General features: G+C 43.2%; 1 protein-coding gene across 1 annotated transcript in view; it reads left to right on the top strand.

Annotated features, from left to right (window-relative positions):
- Window positions 1-20,084, top strand: part of MYO1G (myosin IG) — a 55,672-nt gene that overhangs the window by 5,742 nt on the left and 29,846 nt on the right. The window contains exons 3-11 of the mRNA XM_067470428.1: window positions 847-940; window positions 3,686-3,851; window positions 5,454-5,507; window positions 7,773-7,868; window positions 9,904-10,020; window positions 15,282-15,488; window positions 15,744-15,889; window positions 17,243-17,357; window positions 19,101-19,271. Coding sequence (XP_067326529.1) covers window positions 847-940; window positions 3,686-3,851; window positions 5,454-5,507; window positions 7,773-7,868; window positions 9,904-10,020; window positions 15,282-15,488; window positions 15,744-15,889; window positions 17,243-17,357; window positions 19,101-19,271 — 1,166 coding nt within the window. The remainder of the gene's footprint in view (window positions 1-846; window positions 941-3,685; window positions 3,852-5,453; window positions 5,508-7,772; window positions 7,869-9,903; window positions 10,021-15,281; window positions 15,489-15,743; window positions 15,890-17,242; window positions 17,358-19,100; window positions 19,272-20,084) is intronic.

The following is a 20,084-nucleotide window of genomic DNA, read 5'->3' as shown; positions in this document are numbered from 1 at the left end:
AAGAGACCCCTAAAGGTCATCCAGTCCAACCCCTTTCTATCCACCAGGCAGAAAGGCACAATCTAATCCCTCCCGACAGAGAGCCATCGAACCTCAAAGACATAGATAGATGGTTCATGGAGTGAAGTAGGACTTTGACCTCATGTAGATAGATGTTTCATGGAGAGAAGTATCAACCTCATGGAGATAAATAGGACTATAGAATTTGAAGGGACCCCCAAAGGTCATCCAGTCCAACCCCTTTCCACGAGGCAGGAAGGCACAATCTAATCCCTCCCGACAGAGGGCCATCCAACCTCAAAGACGTAGATAGATGGTTCATGGGGAGAAGTAGGACTTCAACCTCATGGAAATAAATAGGACTATAGAATTTGAAGGGACCCCCAAAGGTCATCCAGTCCAAACCCCTTTCCACGAGGCAGAAAGGCACAATCTAATCTCTCCTGTCAGATAGCCATCCAACTTCACAGATGGTTCATAGATAGAAATGAGACTATAAAATTGGAAGGGTCCCCCAAAGGCCATCCAGTCCAACCCCTTTCTTTCCACCAGACAGGAAGGCACAATCTAAGCCCTCCTGACAGATGGCTATCTAGTCCCTGCTTAAAACCCTCCATAAAAAGAGATTTAGCTGAATTCCAACTCCTAAATAGTTCTGTTGGAAAGTTATTCAAAATGTTTAAGTGGAATCTCTTTTCCTGCAACTTGATGCCTCTGGATGGGTTTGTCAAGACACAGACTGAAGGGGTTTTTGGAATTTGGGGCAGTAGATCCAAATTGGAAATTATAGCATCAGGCTGGGTCAGAAGTTTTCCTTCTCACTCTCTCTTTGAACCTGCATTTTAGGAGAAAGCGGCGCCGGGAAGACTGAAGCCAGCAAGTACATCATGCAATACATTGCCGCCATCACAAACCCCACCCAGAGGGCAGAGGTCGAGAGGTAAGTGGGACGGACCTCACTCTGGGGGCAGAATTAAGGAAACTCCCGCACCTGGCAAATCAATCTCAGCATAATTTCTATGCAGTTGCTCTGAGAAAAGCGGTGGGAGGCCTTTCCCAGGAATGTGGCCTTGTGAATCTTCCTGAGACAGCTCATGTCCAAGCAACCCCTCTTCCCCAATGCCAACCGGAACATCATCCCCATTCCCATCAAGAACAGTCCTATCAACATGAACATCAGCATGATGTTAGTTAGACGATCCCTCGTAGTCCAAGGATGATGGACCTCCAAGATCGGTGTTCTGTCGGTGGGTCCATAGGTTACTGTGGAGCCCTATTCTTTATCTACATCTTCTCCCACAGTGAGGGCATCAGTTTCCAGATGGAAGATGGTCCCGGTTGGGGTTGGCTTGGCATCCCTTCCTCTTGGCATGTTTCTCTCTTTCGCCCTCCATTGGTGCCTCTTCAAATTCTACAGCACTGCTGGTCACAGCTGACCTCCAACTGGAGCGCTCAAGGGCCAGGGCTTCCCTGTTCTCAGTGTCTATGCCAGAGTTTTTAAGGTTGGGTTTGAGCCCATCTTTCAATCTCTTTTCCTGTCCTCCAACATTCCGTTTTCTGTTCTTGTGTTCAGAGTAAAGCAACTGCTTTGGGAGACAGTGGTTGGGCATCCGGACAACATGGCCGGTCCAGCAGAGTTGACGGCGGAGGACCATCGCTTCAATGCTGGTGGTCTTTACTTCTTCCATCACGCTGACATTTGTCCGCCTGTCTTCCCAAGAGATTTGCAGGATTTTCCGGAGACAATGCTGATGGAATCGTTCCAGGAGTTGCATGTGACGTCTGTAGACAGTCCACGTTTCACAGGCGTATAGCAGGGTTGGGAGGACAATAGCTTTATAAACAAGCCCCTTGGTCTCCCTACGGATGTCCCGGTCCTCAAACACTCTCTGCTTCATTTGGAAAAATGCTGCACTCGCAGAGCTCAGGCAGTGTTGAATTTCAGTGTCAATGTTGGCTTTTGTGGAGAGGTGGCTGCCAAGGGAGCAGAAATGCTCAACGTTTTTCTAACATTACACCATTAAGCTGTATTTCTGGCATTGGAGAGGGGTTGTCTGGTGACTGCTGGAAAAGCACTTTGGTGGGGTTCAGAATGCCCTTTGAATGTAGGTGAACTGTGAATCCCAGTGACTACAACTCCCAAATGTCAAGGTCTATTTCCCCCCAAACTCCATCTTTGTTCATATTTGGGCATATTGAGTGCTTGTGCCAAGTTTGGTCCAGATCCATCATTGTTTGCATCCACATTGCTCTCTGGATGTAGGTGAACTACAACTCCCAAACTCAAGGTCAATGCCCACCAAGTGCTTTCTGTTGATCATGGGAGTTCTGTGTGCCATGTTTGGTTCAGTTCCATCGTTGATGGAGTTCAGAATGCTCTTTGATTGCAAAAAGAATCTGCGAACCCCACCTTCTCCAAGATGAACTGAACCACCTCAACTGGGCTCTCCAGGCCAATGGAGACTCCACCTCAGGCATCAGAAGAGCTGCAAGACCAAGAACAAGCCACGAGAGTAAAGATGAAGATCCACCCAGAGGAAAAGTGTTCTTGCCACACATCAAGGGAACCACTGACCGCATAGGGAAACCGATGAGGAACACAACATACAAACCACTTACAGACCCACCAAGAAAATCCAACAAATGCTATGTTCAGCAAAGGACAAGAGGGATCCTCTCACCTCTGCAGGAGTCTACCATTGTATCCCATGCAGCTGTGGACAAGTCTACACAGGGACCACCAAACGCAGCAGCCTTGCCCAAACACGCATCAAGGAACATGAAAGGCACTGCAGACTACTCCAACCAGAGAAATCAGCCATAGCAGAGCACCTGATGAACCAGCCTGGACACAGCATATTATTTGAGAACACAGAAGTGCTGGACCACACCAACAACCACCATGTCAGACTACACAGAGAAGCCACTGAAATCCACAAGCATGTGGACAATTTCAACAGAAAGGAGGAAACCATGAAGATGAACAAAATCTGGCTACCAGTATTAAAAAACTCAAAAATTACAACAGCAAAACAGCAGAGAGTAAACAATCAGGCACATCAATTCACTCTCAACAAGAGATTCCCCCCAGGCGCTTCCAGGCCATTGAATGCAAATCAAGGTGATCAGCTGAAACATTACCCGGGTCATTCCACAGATATATAAACCCATTTTTCCTACTTCCGACAGACCTCACTACCTCTGAGGATGCTTGCCATAGATGCAGGCGAAACGTCAGGAGAAAAAATTGCCCCCAGAACATGGCCATATAGCCCGGAAAAACCTACAACCCAGTGATCCCGGCCATGAAAGCCTTCGACAATACATTGCTCTTTGATTGTTGGTGAACTATAAATCCCAGCAACTACAACGCCCAAATGACAAAATCATGATGTTTTGTGTGACAGTCACTCCTTGTGTTGTGAGACGTTTTGTTGCCAAATTTGGTGTGATTTCATTCATTGGTTCTTTTGTTTTGAAGTTACTCATTATGCACAGAGAATTTTTAGATAGATAGATAGATAGGTAGGTAGGTAGGTAGGTAGGTAGATAGATAGATAGATATAGATAGATAGATATAGATAGAGCCCAACCACACATCTTGATACAATTCAATTCAAACCACGCATCATATTTCATGACACAATTTTGTTCATGTTTCCCATGGTGTCCCTTTTCATTTCAGGGTGAAGGACGTGCTGCTGAAGTCCAACTGTGTCCTGGAGGCCTTCGGCAACGCCAAGACCAATCGCAACGACAACTCCAGCCGCTTTGGGAAGTACATGGACATTGACTTTGACTTCAAGGGGGACCCCACCGGGGGACACATCCACAACTACCTCCTGGAAAAGGTACCAAAGGGGCCAATGGGATGGTGGAAACAACAGGGGCCCATTCACCCTCTGTAGCCCCACTATCCCAGCAGATTTGGAAATGTCCCAGGATCTCTCCCTCTTCCTTGGTGCTCAGCTGTTCCCATTGCTTCAAATGGAGCTCAGAGCCTCATAGCAATCTGTACTCAGTTCATTCAGAATGATGGGAGTTTGAGGCCACCTCCATGCTATGGAACCTTGACCCCACTTCCATGCTATGGAAACCTGGGATTTGTAGTTTGTTGTGGTCCTTGATCCTTAGTTTATTCCCATTGCTGCCAAAACATGCATACTTATGGCAGTTTGACCCAGACTTATAACAATTTGGCTTCACTTCCATGCTATGGAAACCTGGGATTTGTAATTTGTTGTCGTCCTTGATCCCCAGTTCATTCCAAATCCTGCAAGCTAATACATGGAGTGCCAACACATCTAGACTTATAGCAATTTGACTTCACTTCCATGCTATGGAAACCTGGGATTTGTAGTTTGTTGTAGTCCTTGATCCCCACTTTATTCCCATCCCTGCAAGCTGATGCTTGGAGTGCCAAAGCATTCAGACTTACGGCAATTTGGCTTTACTTCCATGCTATGGAACCCTGGGATTTGTAGTTTGTTGTGGTCCTTGATCCTCACTTTATTCCTGTCCCTGCAAGCTGATACTTGGAGTCCCAGAGCATTCAGACTTACAGCAATCTGGCTTCACTTCCATGCTATGGAGCCTTGGGATTTGTAGTTTTCGTGGTCCCTGATCCCCATTCATGCAAGCTGATGCTTGGAGTGCCAACACATCTAGACTTATAGCAATCTAGCTTCACTTCCATGCTATGGAGCCCTGGGATTTATAGTTTATTGTGGTCCTTGATCCCCACTTAATTCTCATTGCTGCAAGGTGATACTTGAAGTGCCAAAGCATTCAGATTTATAGCAATTTGGCTTTACTTTCATGCCATGGAATTTGTACAAATTGGGATTTGTAGTTTGTTGTAGTCCTTGATCCCCTATACTTCTATGCCATGGAACACTGGGATTTGTAGTTTGTTGTGGTCCTTGATCCCCTATACTTCTATGTCATTGGAACACTGGGATTTGTAGTTTGTTGTGGTCCTTGATCCCCAGTCCAATCCCATTCCTGCAATTTGATGCTTGGAGGGCGAAAGAATCCAAACTTATAGCAATTTGGCTTCACTTCCATGCTATGGCGCCCTGGGATGTATAGTTTGTTGTGGTCCTTGAGCCTTAGTTTGTTCCACTTGCTGCAAGGTGATGCTTCGGGTGCCAAAGCATTTGGGCGAATAGCAATTTGGCTTCACTTCCTTGCTATGGAACCCTGGGATTTTTAGTTTATTGGGCCACTAGGGTAAATGCCTTTTTGAACTACAAATCCCAAGTTAAATACGGTATTAGAAGGTAGTGTTTAGTGGTAGTCTTGAGGTGCCTCCACACTATAGAATGAAAGCAGTTTGACGTCTCTTTAGCTGCCATGGTTCAGTACTATGGAGTCCTGGGAGTTGTAGTTTGGTAAAGCACCAATGCTCCTCAACCCCAAAATATATAATTTTTGCTTGCTTCCCTTTCTAGTCTCGCATCCTCAAGCAGCAGCCAGGAGAGAGAAACTTCCATGCCTTCTACCAGGTGAGCCAAAGTCCCATCATCCACTGTCTCTGGCCATTCGTTTCGAGACTAAAGTTGCATCCACATTCTGGGATTAACGCAGTTTGATATCACTTTAACTGCATTGGGTCAAATTCTATGGAATCCTGGGATTTATTTGGCAGAGAAGGCCAAGGACCTTGTAAAACTACAACTCCCAGGATTGCATTACATTGAACCATGCTATCAGACTGCATGGTAAATTGAGTTATTACTAATATAATAATAATAATAATAATATATTTAGAATTATACTTGGTAAATGCATTTATTGTATTATTATTATTATTATTATTATTATATTTTATTACCATTATAATATTTAATATATTATATTTTGGTATCACAATTGCATTTATTATACCTGCTACATTTATTTATTATATTAATTATTATATATTAATATAACAAGTTTAAAACAAATATGATAAAAATATAATGATATAATAAATATAAAATATAATAATAAATACAACGTCAAATGCATTTATTATTATATTTCATAATATTTATTATATCATAATATTTTTATCATATTTATTTTGAACTTGTTACATTTATTTATTATATATTATTATCATTTTACATTATATTCATTATTTTATTTGTTTATTATACTTAATACAGTATTATAATTATATTTTATTATCATTATATTTATTGTTGTACGTATTATATTTATCTATTTGTTATATTTATGGTTTTATTACTATTTTTAACATTGTATTTATTATTTTTACAATATTTATTATATCATTATATTTTAATCATATTTATTGTTACACTTGTTATATTTATTTATTACGTATTATCATTTTTACATAATATTTATTATTTTATTTGCTTACTATATTTAATACAGTAGTATCATTATATTTTGATATATTTATATTTATTTATTTATATAAACAAAAATAATTATATTCATATATAAATTATATTTATATAAATAAGTTATTTATATATTTATTATATTTATTGATTTATATATTTATTATATATATTGGTGTGTCATATTTCCTTATTATTATATCTGTAATCTTTATTTACTATATTTATAATATTATTATTGGGTAAACAACAAGATTGGAGCTCCCGGTGGCACAGTGGGTTAAAGCACTGAGCTGCTGAGCTTGTTGATCGAAAGGTCGCAGGTTCGATTCCGGGGAGCGGCGTGAGCTTCCGCTGTCAGCCCTAGCTTCTGCCAACCTAGCAGTTCGAAAACATGCAAATGAGCTGCTGAGCTTGTTGATCGAAAGGTCGCAGGTTCGATTCCAGGGAGTGGCGTGAGCTTCCGCTGTCAGCCCTAGCTTCTGCCAACCTAACAGTTCAAAAACATGCAAATGTGAGTAGATCAATAGGTACCGCTCCGGCAGGAAGGTAACGGCGCTCCATGCAGTCATGCCGGCCACATGACCTTGGAGGTGTCCACGGACAACGCTGGCTCTTCGGCTTAGAAATGGAGATGAGCACCACACCCCAGAGTCGAACACGGATGGACTTAATGTCAGGGGACTACCTTTACCTAAACAACAAGATTAGTACACAGAAAACAAGATCACTTATGCTGACTGTTGTATTTGATCGCATATTGGAGACTTCCTATGTATCTGGGACTGTATGATATACCTGCGAATTATGTGTGCAGATCCGAGTAGGGTGTCCTTTTGCAGCTGGCAGATGGTAATTTTGTCAGTGCTGATTGTTTTTAAGTGCAGGCCAAGGTCTGTAGGCACTGCACCCAGTGTGCCGATCTGATCTCCACTGGGATTTTTGCATTATTTTTATTATTATTATTATTATTATTATTGGTAGAGTGTCCTTTTGCAGCTGGCAGATGGTAATTTTGTCAGCGCTGATTGTTTTTAAGTGCAGGCCAAGGTCTTTAGGCACTGCACCCAGTGTGCCGATCTGATCTCCACTGGGATTTTTGCATTATTATTATTATTATTATTGTTGTTGGTAGAGTGTCCTTTTGCAGCTGGCAGATGGTAATTTTGTCAGCGCTGATTGTTTTTAAGTGCAGGCCAAGGTCTTTAGGCACTGCACCCAGTGTGCCGATCTGATCTCCACTGGGATTTTTGCATTATTATTATTATTATTATTATTATTATTATTGTTGGTAGAGTGTCCTTTAAATCCCAATGATAGAATTTCATGCTTATCCTTTTGCATTGCTTTGCATATATTTTGCAGAGTTGAATTATTGGGTTCTAAGTATGGATCATTCCCTTTGTCTCTCCCCAGTTGCTCCTTGGGGCTCCGGAGGCTTTACTGGACTCTCTCCATTTGAGCAACGATCCCACAGCGTATCGGTTTACCCAAGAAGGTGCCAGCAATAATGTAAGTTGAAGGGCATCTATCTATCTATCCAGGCCCGTAGCCAGGATTTCGTTTCGGGGGGGGCTAAAAATTTTTCAGGGGGGGTTTCGGGGGGGGGGCTGCGTTTCGGGGGGGGGCTGAGTCTGAGTGAAAGAGGGTCTAGCCTAGCAAACCTTTTGTATCATTACCCCAATACCCCCATGCATATGGGATATATTGAGAATGGTGATCAAATCATGATATTAATAAACATAACAGTTTAAATAATGCACCAGTAAGGCCTTTTCGCGAACCACCATGAGAATTTCGGGGGGGGCTGAAGCCCCCCAAGCCCCCCCCCTGGCTACATGCCTGTATCTATCTATCTATCTATCTATCTATCTATCTATCTATCTTCATTCTGAAATCTGGTTTGGCAAGTGTGCGCAGATCAGAGATGATGCATCTGGTGGGAGATGTAGCCCAGAGGTATAAACACTTTAACTTGCTTCCCAGGCCAATCCTTAGAATCATAGATATGGAAGGGACCTCCAAAGGTCATCTACTCCATTCCCATTCTGTCTGGCAGGGAAAACACAATCCAACCCTCCTGATAGATGGCCATCCAACCTCTGCTTAAAGACCTCAAGAAGGATGCTCCAACACACTCCAAATCCTAGAAGGTTTCCAAGGGTCATCTAGTCCAACCGTACTGTATAATGCAAGGATGCCCAGTCCAAGCCTTCCTAAGAGATGGCCATCCAACCTCTAGTTAAGAAGCTCTAGAGAAAGAGATGTCAACAGACTCAGAGATATAGTCTATATGACACTAGAGTTGGGACCTCCAAAGGACCCCATTGTGTCATGCAAGGATGCCCAACCCAAGCCTTCCCAAGAGACGGCCATCCAATTTCTATTTAAAAGGCCATAGGTATTCCAACAAACTCACAGGTATAATATCTAGTTGGAAGGGATCTCCAAAGGTCATGTAGTCCAACCCCATTTTGCCATGCAAGATGCCCAACCCAAGCATTCCTAAAAGATGGCCATCCAATCTCTATTGAAAAAGCTATAGGGACTCCAACAGATCCACAGATATAATCTATAGATGGCTAGATGGGAAAGGACTCCCAAAGGTCATCAAGTCCAGCTCCATTGTGTCATGCAAGGATGCCCAACCCAAGCCTTCCTAAAAGATGGCCATCTGATCTCTATTTAAAAGCCTACAGGTATTCCAACAGACTCACAGATATAATATATAGTGTTGGAAGGGATCTCCAAAGGTCATGTAGTCCAACCCCATTGTCATGCAAGGATACCCAAACCAAGCCTTCCTAAGGGATGGCCATCCGATCTCTATTTAAAAGCTTATAGGTCTTCCAACAGACTCACATATACAATCTATAAACTGCTAGAGTTGGAAGGGATCACCAAAGGTCATCTAGTCCAACCCCATTGTGTCATGCAAGGATGCCCAACCCAAGCCTTTCTAAAAGATGGCCATCCAACCTGTATTTAAAGGCCTATAGGTATTCTAACAGACTCACAGGTATAATCTATAGACTGCTAGATTGGGAAGGGACCCCAAAGGTCATCTAGTCCAGCCCCACTGTGTCATGCAAGGATGCCCAACCCAAGCCTTCCTAAGAGATGTCCATCCAATCTCTATTTAAAGGCCTATAGGTATTCCAACAGACTCACAGATATAATATATAGAGTTGGAAGGGAGCCCCCAAAGGTCATCTAGTCCAGTCCCATTGTGTCATGCAAGGATGCCCAACTCAAACCTTCCTAAAAGATGGCCATCCAACTTCTTATTTAAAAGCCTATAGGTATTCCAACAGACTCACAGATATAATATATAGAGCTGGAAGGGACCCCAAAAGTCATCTAATCCAACCCCATTGTGTCATGTAAGGATGCCCAACCCAAGCGTTCCAAAGAGATGGCCACTGAGCCTCTATTTAACAGCCTATAGGTATTCTTGCCCTTTCCTCCTCCATAGGGCGTCATTTCCAATATGGAAGCATGCATTTCTGTCTTGTCTCTTTGCAATTCTTATTTTCCATTCCTGTAGTGCTTGGGCAGTGACCAGGCCGACTTCCGGGCGGTGTCGGATGCCATGGCCATCATTGGCTTCACTCCCGAAGAGACGGGCTCTGTCTACAAGATCCTGGCGGCCATCCTACACCTGGTAAGCCCAAGGCAAACCTCCCCACCTTTTCAATGGCATTCGTTTGGCTTGTTCGTTTAATACTGCCTTTAATAACAAATTTAACCATGCACACACAAACATGTATTACATTCAATAGACAAATAAGTATTGCAATTCCGTTTTGCAAGTCCCCGTTTGGGAAAACAGCAGGATATAAATATAAAGCAAGTGATGATTTATTCAATTTGCCAGATTGGAAACTAAAGGAGGTTCCTGTACCTTTAAGGGTTGTGTTTTTGTTTTCGATTTGAAAAATAGCCACACAGAAATATATCTATATGCCAACCTTGCAGTTTGAAAACATGGAAATGTGAGTAGATCAATAGGTACCGCTCCAGCGGGAAGGTAACGGCTCTCCATGCAGTCATGCCGGCCACATGACCTTGGAGATGTCTATGGACAACGCCAGCTTAGAAATGGAGATGAGCACCAACTTCCAGAGACGGACACGACTGGAGTTAATGTCAGGGGAAAACTTTACCTTTATCTCATTTCTCTACTCAACGCTCAGCTGTTTTCAAACCGCTTAGGTGGACAGTAAGCTAGGCTTAACAGTCAGGTGCTCAAGCCGACTCGGGCTTCTAACTTGCTACTTTTCGGTCAGCAGTTTAAAGTGGGGAGGTATTTTATGACCCCATAAAAATGTCAGCAATCAAAGAACAAGGAGGGAATATGATCAAAATGATTCGTGTCATAGTGGATCGAGCACCCGACTGTTAAGCCTAGCTTACTGTCCACCTAAGTGGTTAGCAAACAGCTGAGCTGTGAGTAGAGAAATTAGGGACTGCTTAAAGTGAGGTGGTATTTTACGACACCACAAAAACCTGCTGAACTTATTGACTGAAAGGTCATACTCAGTTCTTGTGGGTTTTTTCGGGCTATATGGCCATGTTCTAGATAGAACATGGCCATATAGCCCGAAAAAACCCACAAGAACTGAGTGATTCCGGCCATGAAAGCCTTCGACAATACATTGAAAGGTCATAGGTTCGAATCCAGGGAGCAGCATGAGCTCCAGGTGTTAGCTCCAGCTTCTGCCAACCTAGCAGTTCGAAAACATGCAAATGTGAGTCGATCAACATCCCACTTCAAAGAGAAAGAAGTGGGATATAAATATGATAATATATAATAATGAGAATATAATAATAATATGATGATAATTATAATAATGCAATAATAATATAAGGAGAATATAATAATACCACAATACCGTAATAATATAGTAATAATAATGGTAATGATAAGCATGCAATAATAATATTAATGTCTATATGGATATAAATATTATAATATATTAAAATAATTATATATATGTATATATACACAGATACATACATAAAACTGAGCCAAGGCAGAGCTGCTTTGAGCCACTTCAAAGAGAAAAAAGTGGGATATAAATATAATAATATATAATAATGAGAATATAATAATAATATGACAATGATAATTATAATAATACAATAATAATATAAGAAGAATATAATAATACAACAATACCATAATAATAGAGTAGTAATAATGGTAATGATAAGCATGCAATAATAATAATGTCTACATGGATATAAAGATTATAATATATTAAAATAATTATATAGATATAGATATCTATCTATCTACATATATATCGATAGATATTTAATATACAAATATAATATGCTATCAATAAGAATATCATAATGATGATGATAAGGACAATAATATAAGAATATAATAATAATAATACAACAATCATGCAACGTCAACAATATAGTAATACTAATTATAATGATACAATAATAACGATTATTTATTATGTTGATATAAATAGTGTATTATAATATCTACCTGTATAGATAATCAATATATCAATATAATATAATGTTGATAAATGCGACGTCAACAATATAGTAATACTAATGATAATAATACAATAATAGCTATTATTTATTATATTAATATAAATATTATAATATCTGCCTGCAAAGGTATTCAATATATCAATATATATACTATGTAACAATACAATCTTGTTACTTGTTACTTCTTGGGAGGAGAGCAATGTCCAGTCTCGATAAAATAGTAAAGAGTAGAGACATCAGACTGGCAACAAAGATCCATTGCCTAGTCAAAGCCATGGTCTTCCCTGTAGTCACCTACGGATGTGAGAGCTGGACCTTCGGGAAGGCTGAGCGAAGGAAGAGAGATGCTTTTGAGCTATGGTGCTGGAGGAAAGTGCTGAGAGTGCCGTGGACTGCGAGAAGATCCAACCAGTCCATCCTCCAGGAAATAAAGCCCGGCTGCTCACTGGAAGGAAGGATACTAGAGACAAAGTTGAAGTACTTTGGCCACATCCTGAGGAGACAGCAAAGCCTAGAGAAAACAATTATGCTGGGGAAAGTGGAAGGCAAAAGGAAGAGGGGCCGACCAAGGGCAAGATGGATGGATGGCATCCTTGAAGTGACTGGACGGACCTTGAAGGAGCTGGGGGTGGTGACGGCCGACAGGGAGCTCTGGCGTGGGCTGGTCCACGAGGTCACGAAGAGTCGGAGACGACTGAACGAATGAACAACAACAACAACAATACAATCTATATATATATATATATATATATATATATATATATATATGTAAATGACGAACATAGAGAGTGCTCACCAATGCTTCCTCTTCATCTTGGAAAGAAGGGACAAGTGGAGTGCCACAAGCAGGGTTCCGTCCTGGGCCCGGTCCTGTTCAACATCTTTATTAATGACTTGGATGAAGGGTTAGAAGGCAGGATCATCAAGTTTGCAGACGACACCAAATTGGGAGGGAGAGCCAAGACTCCAGAGGACAGGAGCAGGATTCAAAACGATCTTGACATATTAGAGAGATGATGGGCCAAAACTAACAAAATGAAGTTCAACAGTGACAAATGCAAGATACTCCACTTTGGCAGAAAAAATGAAATGCAAAGATACAGAATGGGGGATGATGCCTGGCTCGAGAGCAGGACGTGTGAAAAAGATCTTGGAGTCCTCGTGGACAACAAGTTAAACATGAGCCAGGAATGTGATGTGGCGGCAAAAAAAGCCAATGGGATTTTGGCCTGCATCAATAGGAGCATAGTGTCTAGATCTAGGGAAGTAATGCTCCCCATGCTCTATTTCGCCTTGGTTAGACCACACCTGGAATATTGTGTCCAATTCTGGGCACCACAATTGAAGAGAGATATTGACAAGCTGGAATGTGTCCAGAGGAGGGCGACTAAAATGATCAAGGGTCTGGAGAACAAGCCCTATGAGGAGCGGCTTAGGGAACTGGGCATGTTTAGCCTGAAGAAGAGAAGGCTGAGAGGAGATATGATAGCCGTGTATAAATATGTGAGAGGAAGCCACAGGGAGGAGGAGGGAGCAAGCTTGTTTTCTGCTTCCTTGGAGACTAGGACGCAATGGAACAATGGCTTCAAACTACAAGAGAGGAGATTCCATCTGAACATTAGGAAGAACTTCCTGACTGTGAGAGCCGTTCAGCAGTGGAACTCTCTGCCCCGGAGTGTGGTGGAGGCTCCATCTTTGGAAGCTTTTAAACAGAAGCTGGATGGCCATTTGTCAGGGGTGCTTTGAATGTAATATTCCTGCTTCTTGGCAGAATGGGGTTGGACTGGATGGCCCATGAGGTCTCTTCCAACTCTTTGATTCTATGATTCTATGATTCTATGATTCTATATATATATATATATATATATATATAAATGCTCTCTGCGTAATGAGTACCTTAAAAACAATAGAACTAATGAACGAAATCACACCAAATTTGGCAACAAAGCATCTCGCTACACAAGGAGTGACCATCACTAGGGGACCACTAGTATAATATAATAATATAATAATAATGCTGATAATTCAGAAAAGGCAGAGGAACGAGAGACCAGATTGCCAATATCCGCTGGAGAATGGAGAAAGGCAGGGAGTTTCAGAAAAACATCTACTTCTGCTTCATTGACTCTTCTAAAGCCTTTGACTGTGTGGATCATAATAAATGGTGGCAAGTTCTTGGTGGGATGGGCATCCCAAGCCCCCTTCCCTCTCTCCTGAGGAATCTGTACAAGGACCAAGGAGCAACAGTCAGAACTGACCACGGAAGAACAGACTGGTTCAAGATTGGGAAAGGCGTCCGGCAAGGCTGCATACTCTCACCCAACCTTTTTGACTTGTATGCAGAACACATCATGCGAGGATGTGCGGGGCTTGAGGAATGCAAAGCTGGGGTGGAAATGGCTGGAAGAAACATTAACAACCTCAGATATGCAGATGACACCACTCTGATGGCCGAAAGCGAGGAGGAGCTGAGGAGCCTTCTAATCAAGGTGAAAGAAGAAAGCGCAAAAGCCGGGTTGCAGCTAAACGTCAAAAAAACCAAGATTATGGCAACAAGAATGATTGACAACTGGGAAATAGAGGGAGAAAATGTGGAGGCCGTGACAGACTTTGTATTTCTAGGTGCAAAGATTACTGCAGATGCAGACTGTGGCCAGGAAATCAGAAGACGCTTCCTTCTTGGGAGGAGAGCAATGTCCAGTCTCGATAAAATAGTCAAGAGTAGAGACATCAGACTGGCAACCAAGATCCATTGCCTAGTCAAAGCCATGGTCTTCCCTGTAGTCACCTATGGATGTGAGAGATGGACCTTCGGGAAGGCTGAGCCAAGGAAGAGAGATGCTTTTGAGCTGTGGTGTTGGAGGAAAGTGCTGAGAGCGCCTTGGACTGCGAGAAGATCCAACCAGTCCATCCTCCAGGAAAGAAAGCCCGACTGCTCACTGGAGGGAAGGAGACTAGAGACAAAGCTGAAGTCCTTTGGCCACATCATGAGGAGACAGCAAAGCCTAGAGAAGACAATTATGCTGGGGAAAGTGGAAGGCAAAAGGAAGAGGGGCCGACCAAGGGCAAGATGGATGGATGGCATCCTTGAAGTGACTGGACTGACCTTGAAGGAGCTGGGGGTGGTGACGGCCGACAGGGAGCTCTGGCGTGGGCTGGTCCATGAGGTCACGAAGAGTCGGAGACGACTGAACAAATGAACAACAACAACAACAACAAATGCTGATAATTATAATAATATAAGAAGAATATAATAATACTATCATAATAATTATAATAATATAATAATAATGGTATGTTTTAATGATAGAACTAATTAGGAAATGACATTGATAACTCAGGATCAAAAATCGTGTTACATAGTGTAATAATGGTAATAATAATTATTATATCCTCATCTAGGGCAACGTCCGCTTTGCCACCAACGGCGAGGAGATGGAAGTGGAGAATGCGGAGCTGGTGTCCCTCCTTGCGGATCTGACCTCTACGGACTCCGAACATCTCTCAAACTCGCTCCTCTACCGGACGGTGGCCGCGGGGGGCGCAGAGGTCATCCAGAAGGGCCACAGCATCAACGAGGCCAACTATGCCCGAGACGCCTGCGCCAAGGTGACCTTAGAAGTACTTGACCCTTTGAGGAGAACCACAAATCCCTTTGTGTAGTGTAGACCACATGTTGGCCAACTTAGGCCCTCCAGGTGTTTTGGACTACAACTCCCACCATTCCTAACCGCCTACCGGCGGTTAGGAATGGTGGGAGTTGCAGTCCAAAACACCTGGAGGGCCCAAGTTGGGTCATGCCTGGTGTAAAGCCAAGACCTTGTCAAACTACATCTCCCAAGCTGTGCCTCTCCTCCCCTTCAGGCCATCTACGAGAGGCTGTTCTGCTGGATCGTGGCTCGCATCAACGCCGTCATCGAGGTGAAGGGCTATGACGCCCGGATCCATGGCAAGAACACGGTCATCGGCGTCCTGGACATCTATGGCTTTGAGATCTTTGACAATAACAGGTAGGGTGAGTGGCCTTCACCCAGGACGAAATGTCAAGCCTTTGGTGGAGGACTAGCCGGGAGGGGGTGCATCTACATTGTAGAAGGACTGCAGTTGGACCGTTGTGGCTCAACGGGATTGGGATTTGTAGTTCAGTGGGGCGCCAGCCCTCTTTGGCAGAGAAGGCTGAAGGCCTTGTAAACTAGAATTCCAAGGAATGAAGGAAAGAAGGATGGAACAAAGAAGGGAGGGATGAAGGAAGGAAGGGAGGGAGGGAGGGAGAAGGAAAGGAAGGAAAGTAGGGAAGAAGGAGGGAAGAAAGAAATGAAGGAGAAAAAGAAGGAAGGAGAACAAGCAAGCAAGCAGACAGGAAGGAAAGAAGGAAGGAGAGAAAGAAGGCAAGGAGGCAGAAAAGTGGAAGGAAGGGAAAAAGGAAGGATGGAGAAAAGGTGGAAGTGAAGGAAGGGAAGAAGGAAGGAAGGAGTAAGAGAAGAAGGCAAACAGGTTGGAAGGAAGGGGAGAAGGTGGAAGGGAAGGGAAAGGAAGGAAGAAGGAAGGAGAGAAGGAAGGAAGGGAAAAAAGTAGAAGGGAAAGAAAGAAGGAAAGAAGGACAGGTAGAAGGAGGAGGAGAAAGAAAGAAGGAAAGAAAGATGGCAAGTAGATCACTGGAAGGAAAGGGAAAAGGAAGGAAGGAAAAAGGCGAAAGAAGACAAGGAAGGGAGAAAGGGAGGGAGGAGAGAAAGAAGGCAAACAGGCAGGAAGGTGGAAGGAAGGGAAGAAGGAAGGAAGGTAGGCAGAAGGAAGGAGAGAAGAAAGGAAGAAAGTAGAGAAAGTAGAAGGAAAAGAAGGAAGGAAGGAAGGAAGGAAGGAAGGAAGGAAAGTAGAAGGGAAACAAAGAAGGAAAGAAAGAAGAGGACAAGGAAGGAAGGAAGGAAGAAAGGAAGGAAGGAAGGAAGGAAGGAAGGAAGGAAGGAAGGAAGGAAGGAGGAAGATAGGTAGAAGGAAGGAGAGAAGAAGGGAAGAAAGTAGAGAAAGTAGAAGGAAAGGAAGGAAGGAGAGAAAGTAGAAGGGCAACAAAGAAGGAAAGAAGGAAGAGGAAAAGGAAGGAAGGAAGGAAGGAAGGAAGGAAGGAAGGAAGGAAGGAAGGAGGGAAGGAGGGAAGGGGAGAAAGAAGGCAAGGAGGCAGAGAGGTGGAAAGAAGGGGAGAAGGTAAATGGAAGCAAGCAAGGTAGAAGAAAGGAGAGAAGGAAGAAAAGGAAGGAAGGAGAGTGTTGAAGGAAATAGCAATGGAGGAAGGAAAGGTGGAAGGAGGGCTGGAGGGTCCCGGCCAGCCCCTGAGCGTCCTCTCTTCCCTGTGTGCCTCTCCTTTGCAGCTTTGAGCAGTTCTGCATCAACTATTGCAACGAGAAGCTGCAGCAGCTGTTCATTGAGCTGATCCTGCAGCAGGAGCAGGAGGAGTACCAGCGGGAAGGCATCCAGTGGCAGCACGTGAGTCCCAGCCGGACAGGGATCGGGGCCACACAGCACGCTATTACAGGCATGACAGCAATAATGTAAGAAGAAAAGCAGAATAATATCACAATAATACTATCACAACAACAACAACAACAACAACAATAATAATAATACAAACATAATAATGATAATGATGGACAACAATTACAGTAATATATATAATATTTAAATATTATAATATATTACAATAATTATATATAGAAAGATAAAATAAATCAATGTAATATTTATAAGTGTATAGGGATAATGACAATTATAATAATATTACAATAATAATAATAGTAATAATAATAATAACAATAATACAAGAAGAGCAAAATAATAATACAATAATAATAATAATCTATATAAATCAAAATGTAATGTTCGTTTGTGGGATTAACATAACCCAAAAACTACTTGACTAATTGACACCAAATTTGGACACAATACATGTATCAGGCCAATGAGTGACCACCACTCATAAAACCACTGAAAAACACAGCAGAAGAGACTTAAAAAGGCAAAGAATAAAAAATACATTACAACGCATGTGCAAAACCACATGTATAAATGCAAACATATGTATATATATCTCAGGAGAGGAGACAAAGAGAGATCCTGAGATCTGAAAAGCACAGCTTTTATTTCCAGCTGGGGCCCTGGAGTGGACTTGCGTCCCAAAGCAAACCAGAGCCAATGAATTCATAGAATCATAGAATCATAGAATCAAAGAGTTGGAAGAGACCTCATGGGCCATCCAGTCCAACCCCATTCTGCCAAGAAGCAGGAATATTGCATTCAAATCACCCCTGACAGATGGCCATCCAGCCTCTGCTTAAAAGCTTCCAAAGAAGGAGCCTCCACCACACTCCGGGGCAGAGAGTTCCACTGCTGAATGGCTCTCACAGTCAGGAAGTTCTTCCTCATGTTCAGATGGAATCTCCTTTCTTGTAGTTTGAAGCCATTGTTTCGCATCCTAGTCTGCAAGGAAGCAGGAAACAAGCTTGCTCCCTCCTCTCTGTGGCTTCCTCTCACATATTGATACATGGCTACCATATCTCCTCTCAGCCTTCTCTTCTTCAGGCTAAACATGCCCAGTTCCCTAAGCCGCTCCTCGTAGGGCTTGTTCTCCAGACCCTTGATCATTTTAGTCGCCCTCCTAGGGCGGACTGTGGCTGTTATAGATTCCAGGTTCAAGCCAACAAAGAATTTGCTACTACATACATTTACATCCTTCACTGCGTCATCTTAGCATCAAATTCTATCTTTCTAACATGCAAAAAGCATGTCTCTGTGTTTCTAAAGAGCAAGCATGGCTTACGCTCATCAATAAAGGGGCCCACTTGGACCTGTCAGGCGAGGGGAGGCATTGCCTCTTCCCTCTCTTAGGGCCTAGATGTACCAGCCTGTGGCTCCTATTACGGGCTTATCTCTCTCTCCTGGAATGTCCCCCTCCCTCTTCACATAGCTTGCTTCAGCATTCTTTCTATACAGAGAGCCTGATTTTTCTATGCATTTCAGTAATTGTAAAATACATACAATTTATACATAAATAAATATCTGTTTTTCCAATATCTCCTCATCACAGACAAATCAATACAATAAGTTGCCAATACTATCCTCTGCCTTCCCGTTTCCTCAAACGTCCCGGTTCCTCGCCCTTCCTCCCGCCTTCCCCCTTCATCATCATGCTCTCGCTTCAACTGCTGCCCACCTTTCTCTCCTGGCTTCCAGATCGACTACTTCGACAACCGGATCATCGTGGAGCTGGTGGAGGAGCCACACAAGGGGGTGGTGGCCATCCTGGATGAAGCCTGCTTGACCGCAGGCAGCGTCACCGACGCTCTCTTCCTGGCCTCCATGGATGCCCGGCTGGGCAAGCACCCCCACTACGCCAGCAGGAAGGTGGGCAGAGACAACTGACCCTCCCAGCTTCCCCCAGCCAGAGGGTCGACAATAGGAGTGGATGTCCAAGCACACTCAGGTTCCCCAAAGCCTGGTCCGCACACACGATGCAATTATGGCATTACGGTTCTGTTCCAAATGCCATGAGGGTCTTCTGTATGGACCGCCACCCCCAGAATCCCCAGCCAGACTGTGGGTGATGAGAGCGGCAGTCCAAACATGCTCAGGTTCTGAACTCCCAGAGTCTTCTAGCATTGGAAACACCATATGGTGAGTCTTCTTTTTGGACTGCCCTTCCCATCATCCCCTGCCAGATGGTGGATTATGGGAGCAGCAGTCTAAATGCATTCAGGCTGTACTTCTCTGAAGTTTAGCATCATGGTTCTGTTCTGAATGCCATGGAAATATATCCAATAGGGGTTTTCTTTGTGGGCTACTACCCCCAGAATCCCCAGCCAGACTGTAGATAATGGAAGCAGCAGTCAAAACGCACTCAGGTTCTGAACTCCCAGGCTCTTCTACATTATGCTTCTCCTCTAAATGTAAATATAGTGGGTCCTCTTTTTGGAATGCCACTCTTAGAAACCTCCAGATGAATGGTGGATGATGGGAGTGGCAGTCCAAACACACACAGGTTCTGAGTCTTGGAAGAGTAAATTACGGGATAAAAGTGCCAAGTACAGAAGCTGTAGCCAGACGAAGCAATGTTGGAATTGAGTCAAGATGTCGTCTAAGGTCCCTGGAAAAAAGCCTTTCCTTGGATAGAACTCTTGAATCAAGTGCCTTGTAATTTCCATGCTGAAGGGCTTTGTT

This window comes from Anolis sagrei, chromosome 6 (assembly GCF_037176765.1).
Source record: "Anolis sagrei isolate rAnoSag1 chromosome 6, rAnoSag1.mat, whole genome shotgun sequence".
NCBI classification, from domain to species: Eukaryota; Metazoa; Chordata; class Lepidosauria; order Squamata; family Dactyloidae; genus Anolis; species Anolis sagrei.
Note: the sequence above shows the minus strand (reverse complement) of the source record. Positions and strands in the feature narration are given on the sequence as shown.